The sequence below is a fragment of the Tympanuchus pallidicinctus genome, unplaced genomic scaffold (assembly GCF_026119805.1).
Source record: "Tympanuchus pallidicinctus isolate F22 unplaced genomic scaffold, pur_lepc_1.0 scaffold19, whole genome shotgun sequence".
Lineage (NCBI taxonomy): Eukaryota > Metazoa > Chordata > Aves > Galliformes > Phasianidae > Tympanuchus > Tympanuchus pallidicinctus.
In genome coordinates this window covers 2,190,386-2,205,261 of record NW_026294710.1, presented here as the reverse complement: position 1 = coordinate 2,205,261, position 14,876 = coordinate 2,190,386, and the positions used below count along the sequence as shown (strand labels likewise).

The following is a 14,876-nucleotide window of genomic DNA, read 5'->3' as shown; positions in this document are numbered from 1 at the left end:
AATTTAGCATGATCTTCAGAGAGGGAATTTTGGAGTGTAAGAAAGAATACCCTACATTAATAAATAATGCAGTGTTGTAAAGTGTCTTCACTGAGCTTGGCATTGTTTGTTGCATGCATTTCTGAAAACCACATCTGAATACATAATCTAATAGACAAAGACTGGAGAATACATTTAGTCCTTAAAGTGGGGAAGTCTGTGATGAGCTTTTAGGAGAGATTTTCAGACTGTCAGCTCCAAGACTTACAAGAAATCTTGTATTTTGTTTTTTTTGCTCATACTTCCTTGTACATGAAACACACACAGAAGGCTTGAGGATGGTAGGGTTGGGAAAACTGGTATGAATAGAAAATGAAAAGATATGAGTGTGAACCAAGATCTTTGGTGTTATGGTCTTTTTCTTGAGGTAATGAGATGATCGGAAGAGTATTAGCTTCAGTGGAGCTGAACTTCAAACCTTTAAACCCTGTTAACCTAAACATATATATGGATTTGCTTGATATAGCTATTGAATTGTAAGTGTGAGGTATTATTTTATTGCTCTGACTCTTAGGAGATCTGAATTTCATTCACTGAAGTCTTAAGAGAGTATTTCAAGCCCTTTTTAATCTGTCAGAATGCACGAGGGTACCTTCTGTCACAGAAGGTGAGGTAAGACATGCTGTACTGGAAGATAGAGGTTAATGCAGTACGTGAGAGCCCTCTGTTGCCGTATAAATTTTTGCAAGTAACTGTAGAGCTTAGTGCTCTGACACGTTTTCTATTCTGGAAGTATATTATGTTTTCAAGATGTTTTTGGTAATAAACTTTGTATGTTTGAATTATTTCAATGCTCTTCTACATAGTAAGAAACTTTGTGTTTGTAAAAACCTGGGAAGGGGTGAGATCTGTGGGTGAGGAAGGGGAAAAAGGTTTTGCTGCCATTGTAAGAAGACTCCAAGTAGCACCGAGGACTGGTTTAGCACTGTGAATGAGGAGACTTAAATAATTTGGTTTCCTTCATGAACTTGTTCAAACTTGGTCAAAACTGTGATTTTCTCAGTGCCTTTATGAATGCATACCATAGTGATTTATTTTTTTCAGGACTCTATGCTGGAATCAAGTTTTTCCTTATTGATTTCATCTTCAAACGATGCCCCAGACTAAGAGCTAAGTATGATACTCCTTATATCATCTGGACAAGTCTCCCAACAGATCCTCAACTCAAAGAAAGATCTAATGCTACAGTGTCGAGACGAGTAAGGATAATAAATCATTTTGTACCTCTGTCCCCAACATCTTAAAATCAGATACCTTTCTCCCTTCCACTTTTCCCCAGTGTCTAGAGCACAATTAAGAGGAAGATTAATTTAAACTTAACAATTATTATTAGTTCAATTTTTATAATTATGTTGAAGATTCATCGTGTTTTCATATTGACTTTGTTTCTTGTAATAAATCAAAGTGTGCGTATATGCGCACAAAAATAATGGCAATCACATGAAGCTAAATACACAAAAATAATGTCATCCATATTCATTCCTATTACTATTTCTGTAACATACATTCTGTGTGATTTTTTTTTTGTAGTCAAAATTCAGTCTTGTGTTGCCTTTCTCTGTTCTCAGATATTTTTTAGTGGAGATTCGGCTGCTTGCGTGAAGAACAGGAAGAAAAGAGTAAATACATAGCTTGCTAATGGGATACATGTTAATGGAATTAGTAGCTTAGAGACATAGATATTATGTCTAAAAGTTATTTGTATTAGACAACCTTTTAGCATAGTGATGACAAATGATTTTTCACCATGTTGGTACTCTTTGCAGTAAAGTTTTCTTTTGTTAAAGTCTCATAGGCTGTAGTCTAATCCCATTTTAGTGTTGGCTTAATGCCTCTTACTACAGAAATTGCATCATGGCGTTTCTGAGTATTCTCATAAAGTTCCTGGCTAAAATGTGAAACACTTGGCAGTAACTCAGGCATGCAATTGGGGAGCAACAGGGGTAAACTGTAACCTGTGGTTAACCTGTCAGGAAGAAGTCTGGGGCCTGGGGGAAGTTGAATAGAAGGTGGCAAAATGATAAGTGCAACATAAGCTGAGTTTTTCGGAAGAAAGTAGAAGAGAGAGAAAATCTGACTGAAATTGAATCTTCTGTTTGTATCTTCTGTCTGATGAGAGAAATGATCAAGAGGTTAGGCAGGGCTGTAGATTCTGTCATCTGTAGCTGCTATTTCTGTTGCTTGCAAAAGATGGATTTAAAACTTCTTGTATCCCTAGAGCTTATAAGTTATCATTCTCTTGCTCTGAAGATTGTGTAATCTACCTTAGGGATAGAAAGGCTCTAAGGAGCTGAATCTGAATCCATAAACTTAAAGAATAACTGTCCTTTCTGCTTCTCCTTTATGGCTTAAGTTTTGACAAGTTGACCAGGCTTTTGAGACTGGCTTCATAGATTTGGTTTTTCATCTTGGAAATTAATTGTGGGACAGCATTATTTTCCTCAAAATGTCTTCAAAAGCATTAACTTGATCTCAGTAATTTCATTAATTTTAGACAAGCTTTCTCACCCCTTGGGAGATTTCTGGGAAAATTGTAGAATAAAAATAGTTGTGGTTTTTCTTTTCTTCTTTTTTTTTTTTCCATACAAAAGAGAAAGCACAAAAGCATATATTACATTATATGTGCATTTGCCTTGGCTTTTTATCCTTAAATGATGTACAAGACACGGTAAACTTAGACACCATGCAATATTCATCAACTGTACCACCCTGGCCCCATGTCCTCAGAGAATAGTCTTGATAACAGTATCTGATGGGTACAGGTTGTATGTCAAAAGCTGATGACAGATCAAGTGGAACCAACAAGGAATACTGCTTGCCTGCTTCCAGACTGTTGATGACAATTCTAGCCAGGCAGGATTCCACCAGTATTACAAATCTAACACCTTCCAGTTATATTTAAGCTTACCAAAATTCTTTTAGTAAAGGACCCTTCATTGTCTCATTGCCTCATAGCCTGAGAGGTTATACTTAAATAAGCTGGTTGCTTTAAGGGTAGTGGAAACATGTGCCTCTTTTAGGGAGGATGCAAGGAAAGGGCAGTATGGCATTGAAGCCTGGCCACTTTTTTTTTCTCCATGTAATGGTTAGGTAGGAAGCTGTGCAGCACAGAGCAGGGATAATCTTTATTTCAGAGCAAAAATCATTAGGTCTCTTTTCCTGACCTTTTGTATGTCTCGGACCATGGAGCTTCACCTGGTTACGCACGTATAGAGCCAAATAACTTGTCAAAGGGTGCCTTCCAGAATCTCGTCTGGTCTTTACTCACAAAGAAAGAATTCCTTGGTTGCAGGGGCTTTATCATTGCTAAGGGCACAGCAGAAAGGCAGTAACTGAAGCAATAGTACAATTATTGTCAAACATTTGCTTTCAATCTCAACTTTCTTTATTCTTTTCCCCTGAGGCATCGTTGTATTACGGTTACCCTAAAAGCTGGATGGTAAATACACTCTGTTGTGCATAACTGTTTTGTCAAGTCTGATTTTATAGTCGGTGAATGCAATGCACACTTTTCATTTGCTTTTGTTAAGCTAAATCCTGTGAAGTGTTGAGTGCTGCCAACTGAAACTCAGAAAGCAGCTGAGGCTAGTCAGCTTCCCATGGCATTGGGCTGCTGCAGGAGAAGGGCTTAGTCCCAGGCTTGCACGCTGTCACTTTGCCAGTTGTTTAACTGCATGTCTGCAGTAGGACTAAGAATGGAGCTGTTCCTGCTTTTGTGACAAAAGCCAGCCTTTAGAATTGTGTGGTACACTAGCAAGATGAACAAAGCAAATGGAGGCAAGCTTTTGGAAATTAGCTGCCTGCTGTCGTTCCAGAAGCAAGGCTGTTTTATTAGGGCTACAGTGGTTCAGGAGCCCTGCTGAAAAGAAGATTTTACTGAAGTCATTCAACTTTAAGAACGCCGTGCTACTTCCCAGCCACCCCACCCCCTTCCCAAGGATACTGACTGCCATTCTGGTTTTATTTCACATGTCAACGCTCAAAATTCAGTGCAACTTCAAAGGAAAGCAAAGATCAATGACTCTAACACAACCTGAATAAATTGAACTGGTGTGCTCTAACCACTGCTAACTCTCATTTTTAATTGCATTTGTCGTGTGTAGTCTTTTGGTATGTGAGCAAGATCTTGCAGCTTCACTCAGTTCATGTTTTATTCTATCTAATATGCTGCTATATAGACTTCACTTTTTTCTTTTGTCACTGTCACATTTGTGTTGTTTGTTTCTTTTCCTGCTAGCTGTCAGGGCATGAAAAGGTATGGATCGTAGCGTGGAAAACTCCCCTTCAATTTCAGCATTTGTATTCCTAATGAGCTTCTGCAGTTTTGTGTGACTTTTTTTTTTTTGTTTGCTTTTTTTTTTCTTTATAACCTTAGTTTGTGCAAAAATATCTTGGCCTGTCTCTTGAAGACAAACTAAATAGTGAAATTATGTTAACTTATAATTAGTCCCAGTAGCACAGTTAATTTGGAATTGTGTGCAGTGGCCTAGCTGTATCTAATCAGATATACCCTTTTACTGTAAAGAAATGATATTTTAAGACAGGAATATCTAGCACCATGTACTTTCATTTCTGTAGAGGCTGCCCTTCAAAGTGTAGCACTTTGCAAGGCTGTCTGCAGGTAGAAACTCACAGCCTTGTGATATAGAAGTAGCATGGTGCAGCAGTAGCAACTTTGTTGAAGTAGTTAATGAAAATTGTTGTCCTGCCTTTCCTTGAGGAAGAAAAGCTAGCCAGGCTTTTGAGAGCGCAGTTCCAAAATGTTGCTGTTCAAATTTTGGAATATGTTTCTTGCTTTTTCAGCTTCAAACAGCAGCATCCAGAAGTTACGTGGGCTCAAGTGCCCCAACTGGAATAAACAAAGATGAAGACACGAGTCGCTTCCATAGCACTAAGAGGGGGAATTTCCATGAAGTTTTTAACCTGTCAGAAAATGAGCGTCCTTTGGCAGGTATTGCAACATTAGTGGAATACATTCTGAAAAGCCAAAGATAGCTTAAAGCTGAATTCTCCCTCTGTGTAATGTATAAATACAAGTTTTTGATTTAAAATACCTGCTTTAAATTACGATGAATAGTGGTGGTCTCTTTCATTCTATGTCTTTACAATTGTTTGTAAGAATCAACAGCAGATCATGTCTTTTGTTGTAGTGCAAATGTTAAAGTAAATAATTGTGTTTGTGGGTTGGACCTTTGTTCTTAACTTAAAAAAAAATAAATCAGTGTTAAAACAGTTGTTACGATGCCTAGAAACACCCTCTCTAGGTTTTGCTATGCAAACACTCCTTGTTTTCAGTATCTAAAGGTGAATTTTCAGTTCTGCCCTTTTATAAGGGAATTGCTGTTTCTCTCTTTCCTGAAGTAAGATTTCTTCCTGTGATTTTTTGTTTAGTGTGTGAAAATGGCTGGCGGTGTTGCTTGATCAATAGAGATAGGAAGATGCCTACAGACTACATCAGAAATGGAATTCTTTACGTCACGGAAAAGTGAGTCATTAAAATTGACATATTTCTTAGGAAGAAAATGCAGCAGATATTAAAAAAAAAGAATCTGAAAGTGATCCTTTGACAATATTTTGAAACAACACTCTTCTTATAAGTGGGTAAAAGTGCCTTTTCATGGTGCTTTAAAACCTCAAAGCATGATAGGAGCGTGAGATCAAAATCTGGGGTGTAGTAAAGCTTAACAAGCCTGGTTTTGTCTTGGGAAGGCTCGCGTGGGAATGGAGAGCAGCTCTATAGCCAGTTGTTAGTAGCTGCAGTCTGTGATAAGGATAACATACACTCTCTATGTGTGTATGTCAAAAAAAAAAGAAACCTAACAGCTGGATGTATTTTGGGAGCTGTGATTAACGGTTATGTGACAATTATTCTTAAGTTTCATTTTTAAAGAATGCTTCCTTGAAGCAATGTGCAACCAAACCAGCAAACCAAAGAAACTCAAGCCTTGGTTTCAAAACTAGTAATTGATTTTTTGTGTTGCTGTTTTTTTTGTTCTTGTTTTTAGTTTTTACTTCCTTTTTCTTCCTCCCCTGTGCTGAAATGAGTGTCACTACCGTTTGGCTCTTGCACTGAAATTCCTTTGGAGGGTAATGAATGGAAGGAAAGCTAATCCGTATGCAGTGTCACCCAGTGATGGAGAGTGTTTGGAATCTGTAGCGTTTAAAAATTTGAGCTTTTGTCTGCATCACAATAACATGAAATTAACACAGTAATTTTCCATTAGGTCCTATTTTAGGGGAGGGTAAAAGACTTACAAGCTTTTTGAGATATAATATTTCAACTGTTTAAGTCTTTACTTGTTTCCTGTATTTTTAAAGTGCTTGTTGGGTTTCCCCATAAGTGCAGTAATATGAAAACAATGTTTTTTTGGTCTGTACTTGCTGTGTGTTCCTGGCTTTCCGACGTGTTAGCCAGTTGCTAGCATTTCATGAATGTTTGTTCTGAATCGAAAGTTGTAACTGAATTAATTGAATTCAAATTAATTGAATTTTGTTTTAGAATACTGTGTCAAAATGAGCATTTTCTTTTCTTGTCTTCAGTTACTTGTGCTTTGAAAGTTCCAAATCAGGCTCATCTAAAAGAAATAAAGTTATAAAGCTAACGGATATAACAGATATTCAGAAGGTATGTCTTCTTTGTGTTGCACATAGAGAAAAAAGTTGATTTTCTGTTCTGTTAGTTATGTCTTGATTTTCTGCTTATGGTGATTTGGGATTTTGGGGGAGGAGGGGAAGATGACATTGATCGTTTATGTAACTGAGACAGTTCTTTGATCAGGAATATTTGTTCAGTTGTTTAGAGTAACCACATGCAAACTCACTGGGAGCATAAATGTTTACAAAACTCTTACATTCCTGAATTATTTTTGAATTAAAATTATGTTGTTTCTCCTGTATTGACTGGATCTGCTTAGGCTTTAAGAAGATTTTTTTGTTAGCAAGAATTGTGTAACCTTAATTTAAATTAGAGGGTTGATGTCAGAAGATCCACCATCTTAAATGTAGATGCCTTGGAGGAAAGAGGGATTACTGACAGTGAAGAAGGATAAAGCATTAGAGTAGCATTACTGAATTGGACTGGAATTTTGTCTACATGGAATCCATCACTAAGAGAGTGAAAAGTGGATGGTTAGAAGCCTGGCAAGTACAGTGTAATCTTCTGGTTGAGCCTGCTGTCACCAGTGGCTGCATTCTGTGCCTAGCATCACGCTGTATGATGTTCAGTATCACTTCTTGTTACCTCTTTTAAATTGTCTCACTCTTAAATACAGGCACCCCTACTTTTTGCTATATCCTGTGGCCACGAGAGCCACAAATTATAACACACAGAGAAAGAAGTCAGTCTGGTGTCTGTAGTTTGGGTACCTCCAGATTTGCAAATGAATTCTTTCCATTCACATCACATGTCTATTAGGGAGATGACTCGAGCTCAGCTTGAACTTCTCATTGAAATTAATAATTCATACTGATGTATTTTAAACACCATACTTGAAGCAGCACTGGCTTGTTTAGTTGGTCTTTACTGCCATGGAAGTCCTTTTGTATCAGTGTAGCTTCTTGATGAAGATGAGACAGACATTGTGCAGCCAAGCATAAAAGCACAGTGGGCCTTGTTTTATTTGTGAGTGGGTGAAAACAGGACAGGCTCAGGCTCCTTCTGTATTTAGGATATTCTCTAGCTCAGCCAGCAGTATTTCTGCATAGCCTTGCAGACTTTCTTTAAAAAGCCCAACTGTACATATTCTGTTGATCTACTTAATTTTGAAAATTAGGTTTTTTTTGTCTATTTCCTGCTGCTTTAAACTATCAATGAATATTATTAATTCTAGGGAAACCCTTAAACTCTAGGCACTTGCACACCTCTTCTGCCTGCTTAAATTTATGCACGTGTATATATGTGTAAACAATATATATGAGCACACAGGCACACTGATGTACTGCAGAAGAGCAGGGTGCACGCCTGGTCAGTGACCACTGATATCCCTTAGTGTGAAGCTGCTGACTGGACCCTGGCAGGGGAAGCTGGGGCAGCTCCCAGTAGCAGTGCTGGGCTGGGGACCATTGGAGTGGGCAGGTAGCACAACATGGGGCAGGTGCTTGCTGCGTGGGCAGAGCTGTGCTGGTTTATTTCGGGGCCAGCAAGAAGTGTCTGGCCTGTGCTGATTTTAACACAGCCTGTTAGTTGTGGCTGGAAGGGTCTACCTCTGATGAGCTGCATAACCTCCTCAGCACTTCTTACAATTGTTCGGTACATCTAAGATACCTTAGGTCTGTGCTTGCTCTTCCAGTATAAAGTGCTCTCTGTTCTCCCGGGATCAGGGATGGGTATTGCCGTATCAACACCATCTACACAAAAAGTAAGTAGCTGGCTCTGTCTGTGTTGTCTGTTTGCCTTCATGCCCTTTTTTGACATCTTTCTCTGGCAAGCGATAGCAAAAAGGGTTTTTCTTTTTCCTCTTGCTAGTGTTTTGCTTCTTTCTCTAATTCGCTTGTACATAATTCAGCATGTTTCTTTCAGAATTTTAATGAATTAAACATTCAACCTGTTTTACTGCATCTGACTACTTTACTGTAACACTTCAGACAGATTTGCTTCATCCTTTCAGCTCCTTTCTTTCATTACCTCAATTGACTGCTCTCTCAGCATCCTTTGAGAGCGTAAGGGGTGATAGGCAGTGCAACAGTCAGAGAATAAAAGTTGTTGGCTTGACAGTATCTTTGGGTGAGGAATGATCTGCTGTATGGCATGTTTTGGGGTGGATTTAGTTTTCCTGTTCAAACCTTATTGTACTAAACAGTTAAGTATCATCAGGAAAACTTCATGCACTTCATGAGCGAGTTAAAATGCCCTCGGTTGCCTGTTCTCTGTGCTTTATGCTGTGGTTGTTTTATAAAGACAAGATGGAGATGGAGACACATTGGAAACTTGGGCATATATCCAAGGATTTAGTAGAGAAAAGGATTCTTACTCTTTATTAATGTACTTTGAGTACAGTCCTGCTCCTAATGATATGGCCAGAACCATAAAGTACCTAAAGGAAGAGTTTTCTTATTCCAGACTGACGTGGTCTTTTCTTTCTTTCCCTGTCGTTTAGCCTTTGGTGTTTGGTGCTATGGTACACAGAGATGAAGCTTTTGAGACGATTTTCAACCAGTATGTGAAAATAACCTCGGCATCATCGAACAGTGAGAGCTAGTATCTGATCTTAGAAAACATAAAGGAAACTTTCTTATTTTGCAATTTGGTAGTGAAAAAAAAATAATGAACATCCTCATCTATTTTGCAATAATTTTTCTTGTCTGGTGGTTTATATTCTATCTGTTACATAAATCAAGTGTATTTTATATATGCCTTCATGTTTGTTTTTAAGGTTTTTGTAAAAAAAAAAAAAAAAATTGTAAAAAACCCACAAAAAAAAAAAACCAACAACAAAATGAAGCAAAACAGTGGAAGTGCTATCATCACTATTAGCCTTGTACATTAAGCACTTTTAATGTTTATTTACTGACATGAGTAGCTCAAAAGACACTAGAAGAAGTGACTGAGTAATGGACTGAAACAGACTGATCCCTTTTAACTGCACTTATATCACTGGGGATACGTTGGACCCATTATCTCAGTTATTTTTTCCCCAAGATGTGAGAATGACAACTGCAATATCCTGAAGTCTGTTTCTTCAGCTTTAAGTTTTAAATTGGGTTCTATATTAAAACTGGTGGCCAACACCAAGGAAGTATTATCATCTTAGTATTTCCATATTTGTAACTGCACTTAACATAACTCCTCCTTGCTAAATCTTGCATCGAAGAAGGTTGTTTACCAGTTGGGTCAGTTTTTTCTGCTTACAGAGATTTAAATTGTTTGTACAGTGAATTGGAGGAAAACATTTCTAGCTATATCTTCCTTTCCTGATTAACCAAAGCAAGAGGAAGGAAGGCAGGCAGATACTTTTTATAAAAGAGGGCATCAAAACGTTGTTCCTAAAATGTTAGGCATCATATATTTGTATTTCTGTAGATAGTTGTCATAGAAGGGCTCAACTGTTGTACATGTTGTATGTACAAGGTGTTTGTATGTTATTGCATAAAAGACTTGTGGGCTTTTTGTGTTGGGGAGCTGGGAGTGGTTAAACTAACCTGCAACATGGCTGGTTTTTAATTTGGCTTTTCTCTGGAGTTACCTTATAATAACACTATGAGACAGCGACTGAAAGCACTATTTCCTTCTCACAACATCATTTGAGGGGCATTGCAATGTCACTGTGTTTCCACTTGTAAAATTAAATTTCAGTAACAGTTAAACCCAATTGCCAGGTAAAACAGGAAGGCTGTGCTCCTTCTCTAAACTCTCTCAGGCCTTTCTGGCAGCAAAGCACATATTGATCTTCAACTTTAATACAGAAAGCTTTTTTATTCTATACAATAGCACCCATCTGAGAGGTTTAGAATTCTATTTGCATTTTTCCTGAAGCACAGTAGGAGTTACACTGAGCCTTCCAGTTTGTCTGTTCCTTCTCTGTGTCTTTTGAGTTGAGTAGTGCGATGTCTCCAGGTGTTATATGGAGGACCCCAGGAAAGTAATGGAAATGCAAATTCTTATATAAAAAATAGGACTTAGTTTCACAGATTTTTTTTTAACAGGGATTTTTCTTTCTTTATATGGGGAAAAAGATAGAATGAAGGAGTGGCAGAGCCAAACACCAAAGGATCTTTAACACTTAGCACAGTTTTTACTTAAAGTAACTAAATGCAGCAGTACTGAAGGAGGCAGTTAAACTGTACGAAACTATTTCAGTCTGGCTGTGAAGAGGTATGATGCAAAGAACTTAAAGTGCACCTGATATGAAGAAATACTGTTGAATACTGTGATTTTGTTGGGTGTTGTGAAGTAAAACACTGACTGTGGTAAAGCACCATGCCCTGGATGGAACTGTGAACAGGAGCAGGAGAGAATCCATAAGGGCTGGGATGTCATTTTGGAGATCTCTTGACCTTTGCAACCACAAAAAGGGGTGCATTTCTAGTGCTGCCCATGTGTGTACATCAGGACCTGAAACCTTAACACATAAGTGAGGCTGGGTGGGCTTTCCTTTTTGCCACCATCTAACATGGATGTAGCTTGGCAGTTCATGGTTTCTTCGCTTGACATACTCAGGTTTTATGTTTAAATTCCTTGAACTTAATTTTCTTCTTCAGACCTGCTTCAAGATCAATTAATCTTTTTGCAATTGTTTTGTATTATCATCTGATTTTCCTTCCTAGAAGCTTCCCTGAGTAGTGAGTGTGGCTAATAGGCATTAAAATCGCTTAATGTTATACAAATCTTAACCAGATTCATCCATTTTGTCTTAAGGAAGAAATCCCTTGGGTATGTTTAAAGCTATTGGTTTTTGGGTTTGTTTTTTTTTTTTTTTTTGAAGAAACAGAAAACTATATTTTTTACAGAGAGCCTGCTCTTTTTCTTATTTTTGTATCATTTTTTCAAGTGTAATTTATACCTTCACTCTGATCATAACAGCAGTTTCAGTAGGAAATCAGCTGACTGACACTTGTTGCTTCCCCCACACCCCCATCACTGATTGACCCTGGCTTATGGGGCTGTCCTGGATTCTGGTTCCTGAAGGAGCTGTAGGTCCTGTGCTTGTGGTGCCAGGGTGGTTCACTATACCTAGGCTTCAGAGCAGGAGAAAAGAGGTCATGATCCTTTCTCCCAGCCTGAAATGCCTCGTGTACAATATACTGTTAATTTTATTTTCTTTCTGGACAAAGAAATTAAAAACTTTTTACAAAATCTAATGTGTTGGCATTCAGAATCAATGCACGCTTTAACAGTGTGAATTTGAAAATGAGAATTCCTTGAGCAGTAAACCTAGGGCAAACTGCAGTGCAACACCATTTCATTCGAACGTGTAGAAACCAGACTGGATTTTTTGGGGGGAGCTGTAATATAACAGACAGACGTCTGTGTACATATTTTGCAAAGCTCACTTTACATTTGGTTGTCCAGGTTCCTGCTGTGTAGCTGCTGTGTGCGTTACAGAACATCACTGCTGCTCCAAGGTGCCCTCAGTGTGTTTACTGACGAGTCCTGTGCTCGTTCCTCTGCTGCATCCCCGGGTGCTCGGAGGGCAGCAGGGGTGGGACAGTGAGGAAGTGTATACTTGATTTGTACAATTATACTCAAGTTAACCTTCGATTCCAATTGACCTACGTAGCTTTGCAGTGTAACCTGCTTTGCTTCATTAGCAGGCTGGGTAGTACCACTTAATGTAGAGTGTTACTTTCTAATGGCAGAAAGTGATGTTCTTGTCATTCTGTTTGCTGTTTATATTTGCAGTTCTGTTGATGTATGCGGTTCGCTGCTGTTGGATTTAACTTCTTTTAATAGAAGTGCATTGGTTAGTTTGAGTCCCTTTTACAGGAAGAAAAAAAGGGAGATGAAAACTGACTACTTCAGTTTCTTATTGGTGACCATTTAAATTCAGAAGGAAAAAAAAAGCTGAAATATGAAATCATGCCTTTCCATACACTGTAGCTTTTGTGAGGCAAGATTGAATGAAACAAGCTGTTTCTAAGTAGCAGCATCAAACGGAAGCCAGCAGCAAATCCCCACTGTTGTTCCTGCAGACAAAGAAGAACAAGATTTCACCCAATCTTGAAGAGATGACAGGATGTACTTTTTTTTTTGGCTACTTAAACTTGTATGAAGAACACTGGTAGTTTTTATTGAATTCTGTACATTTTGGCAGATGTTTAATTTCTACTACTAATCATTGAAATATAATGGATGTTAAAATTTTTATGTCTGAAGTTTGAGTCTATATTTTGAAGTTGTAAATAACTCATTATCAGTGTAACTTTTGTTTGACAAAAGACTTATACTGTATGAAAAATTGAGACAATGAAATGATTTGCCCTGTACATTTTTTAAGGAAATGTTGTTTGTTTAAAAAGTCTTGTATAAATTATAATTTTTATTTAAATAAACATACAAATGCTTTGTGCTAACCCTTTTTACAAACTCCAGTAGTTGGTACAGCAAATTCGACAGCAGATTTCTTGCAGCAGAGCACAATACTGCCTTTTGGCATTTTCACAGCAGACTCAAGCCCTTTGCTGGGGAAGTGTGTGGTTTCTGGTGCTCACTGCTTTTGAAGCTCAAGAACTGTGCTTTTATCTGAAGTGGTCCTGCTGGTGCATTGGAGAGCACGGCTGTGGTTTTGGCTCCTGTGCTGTTGAGCACCTGTCCCTTTGTAATCATGTAGTTAAATCCAGGGATGGAGAAGCAGCAGGTGAATGTGAGGCGCTCCCACTGAAGGAGAGCAGGGGTAAAACAAGACTCAGTAAAAGCTCTTAGGCAAAGTAATAGCTGCAGACCGTGCTACAGGTAGGCACGGAGGTAAGAATGGGAGCCTTTCTGCCTCAGAGGTATGTGGGAGGTGTGCTTAGAAAGCTTGTATAGCTGACTGAGGGCTGTTCTTTGTCTTTCAGTACCTGTGGTCGTTTCAGGTCTTCTGTCTCACAGACTTAGATGCAGTCAGTTGCTGTGCCTTTGGCCGTGCTTCTGTGAAATCTGTAACCCTACTGGGGATTAATGGTGGGGCTTCTTTGTCCGTGGTGTCTGTCACAGGAGCTGGCTGCACAGCACTGGCTTTCACTGCATACTCAGGGCTTTGTCTCTGGTTAGGAACATGATACCAAGAGTAAGCTTCCTGATCATCTAATCTGAGTGTATTTGTTTGTCCCTACAATACTCCTTTTTATGTTTTGCTCCCTTGAAATAGATCAGTCCACAGCAGATCCTGCAGTCATGAATGCGTGCTGTTTCATTTACTTCTATATTTAGTTTCCTCACGATGGCAGCTATGCGTTTGGTGACAAAGTGGTGCTTTTAAGCTGCTATTTTAAATACTTGTGTGTTCAAACCATACTTAACTTCCCTCTTGTTCTTCTGTTAATGCCTTTTTCATTAAATACTTTTATACAAGGCCAGGTGCATCTGCAGTGGTGCTCACACAGGTTGGATTCAGCCCCGGCTGCCTGCAGCCTGGTGGGAGGAGTGCGTGGAGCCTTCATGTCTGGTTTTGGCTGTAGGCTGCGTGAGACCTGGCGAGGGGAGGCCTTCGTTCCTGAAAACGGCTCTTGTTTTCTCAGCCCCACTTTAGCAGCCCATGGAAATAATAGGATTTACTGAATAAGCTGCATACCTGCCCTCCATGCAGCTCTAACTCCATTGTGCAGAACAAGTATTAATGAGATTGTAAAGGACAGTTACTGCATTCAGACCAGAGATACAAATGTGGTTTGTTCTTTTTCCCCTATTCTAAGTATTTTTTTTTTTTTTTAGATCTAAGTTCCTCTACGGAGTCCCTGGATTCAGTACATTCCTCTTTTTAGACAGTTTCAGGGTAAGCTAAATGTTCTGTCTGCAAGTTAATGGCTCATCTCAGCTTCAAATATTTCCCTACATGATGAGTTAAGAGTTGTAAAAGATGTATTTTATGTGTTAGACAAGCTGAGGCATTCTTAAGAGCACTCTCTTGCAGCAGCAGCTCCTCACTGAGCTGTTGACATGAGAAGTTAAGTGGGCTTAATGCAGTGCCTCGAGGATGTAGTTGAGAATGTGCCTGGTACTGCATTTAACCTGAACTGATTTATTTGGCCAGTTTAGCTTTGGTTGGGAAGCAGAGAGGGAAGATGATGGGAAGATAGAGATCTGTTTCCACATTTAGATACCTGGCTCTTCGTGCATTGTGAGCTTCACACCTTTTTGAGATGTGAACTGCGTATAATCTGTTTTTGCGTTCTCTACTGAAGCTCTGTTTTACCACTTCGAA

At 38.8% G+C, this 14,876-nt stretch overlaps 1 protein-coding gene across 6 annotated transcripts in view; it reads left to right on the top strand.

The window, feature by feature from the left end:
* The window catches only part of GRAMD4 (GRAM domain containing 4), a 74,360-nt gene extending 64,886 nt beyond the window's left edge, over nucleotides 1-9,474 (top strand). For 3 of the 6 annotated variants that reach the window (XM_052681138.1, XM_052681139.1, XM_052681142.1), the window contains exons 14-20: nucleotides 1,084-1,238; nucleotides 3,443-3,478; nucleotides 4,843-4,990; nucleotides 5,431-5,524; nucleotides 6,580-6,664; nucleotides 8,328-8,396; nucleotides 9,135-9,474. In XM_052681138.1, the coding sequence (XP_052537098.1) occupies nucleotides 1,084-1,238; nucleotides 3,443-3,478; nucleotides 4,843-4,990; nucleotides 5,431-5,524; nucleotides 6,580-6,664; nucleotides 8,328-8,396; nucleotides 9,135-9,236 (689 nt within the window). In that variant the 3' untranslated portion in view covers nucleotides 9,237-9,474. Of the gene's footprint in view, nucleotides 1-1,083; nucleotides 1,239-3,442; nucleotides 3,479-4,842; nucleotides 4,991-5,430; nucleotides 5,525-6,044; nucleotides 6,278-6,579; nucleotides 6,665-8,307; nucleotides 8,397-9,134 lie in introns of those variants that run through there. The other 3 variants (XM_052681140.1, XM_052681141.1, XM_052681143.1) reach the window with 3 other exon arrangements.
* The last annotated feature ends 5,402 nt before the right edge of the window (nucleotides 9,475-14,876 follow it).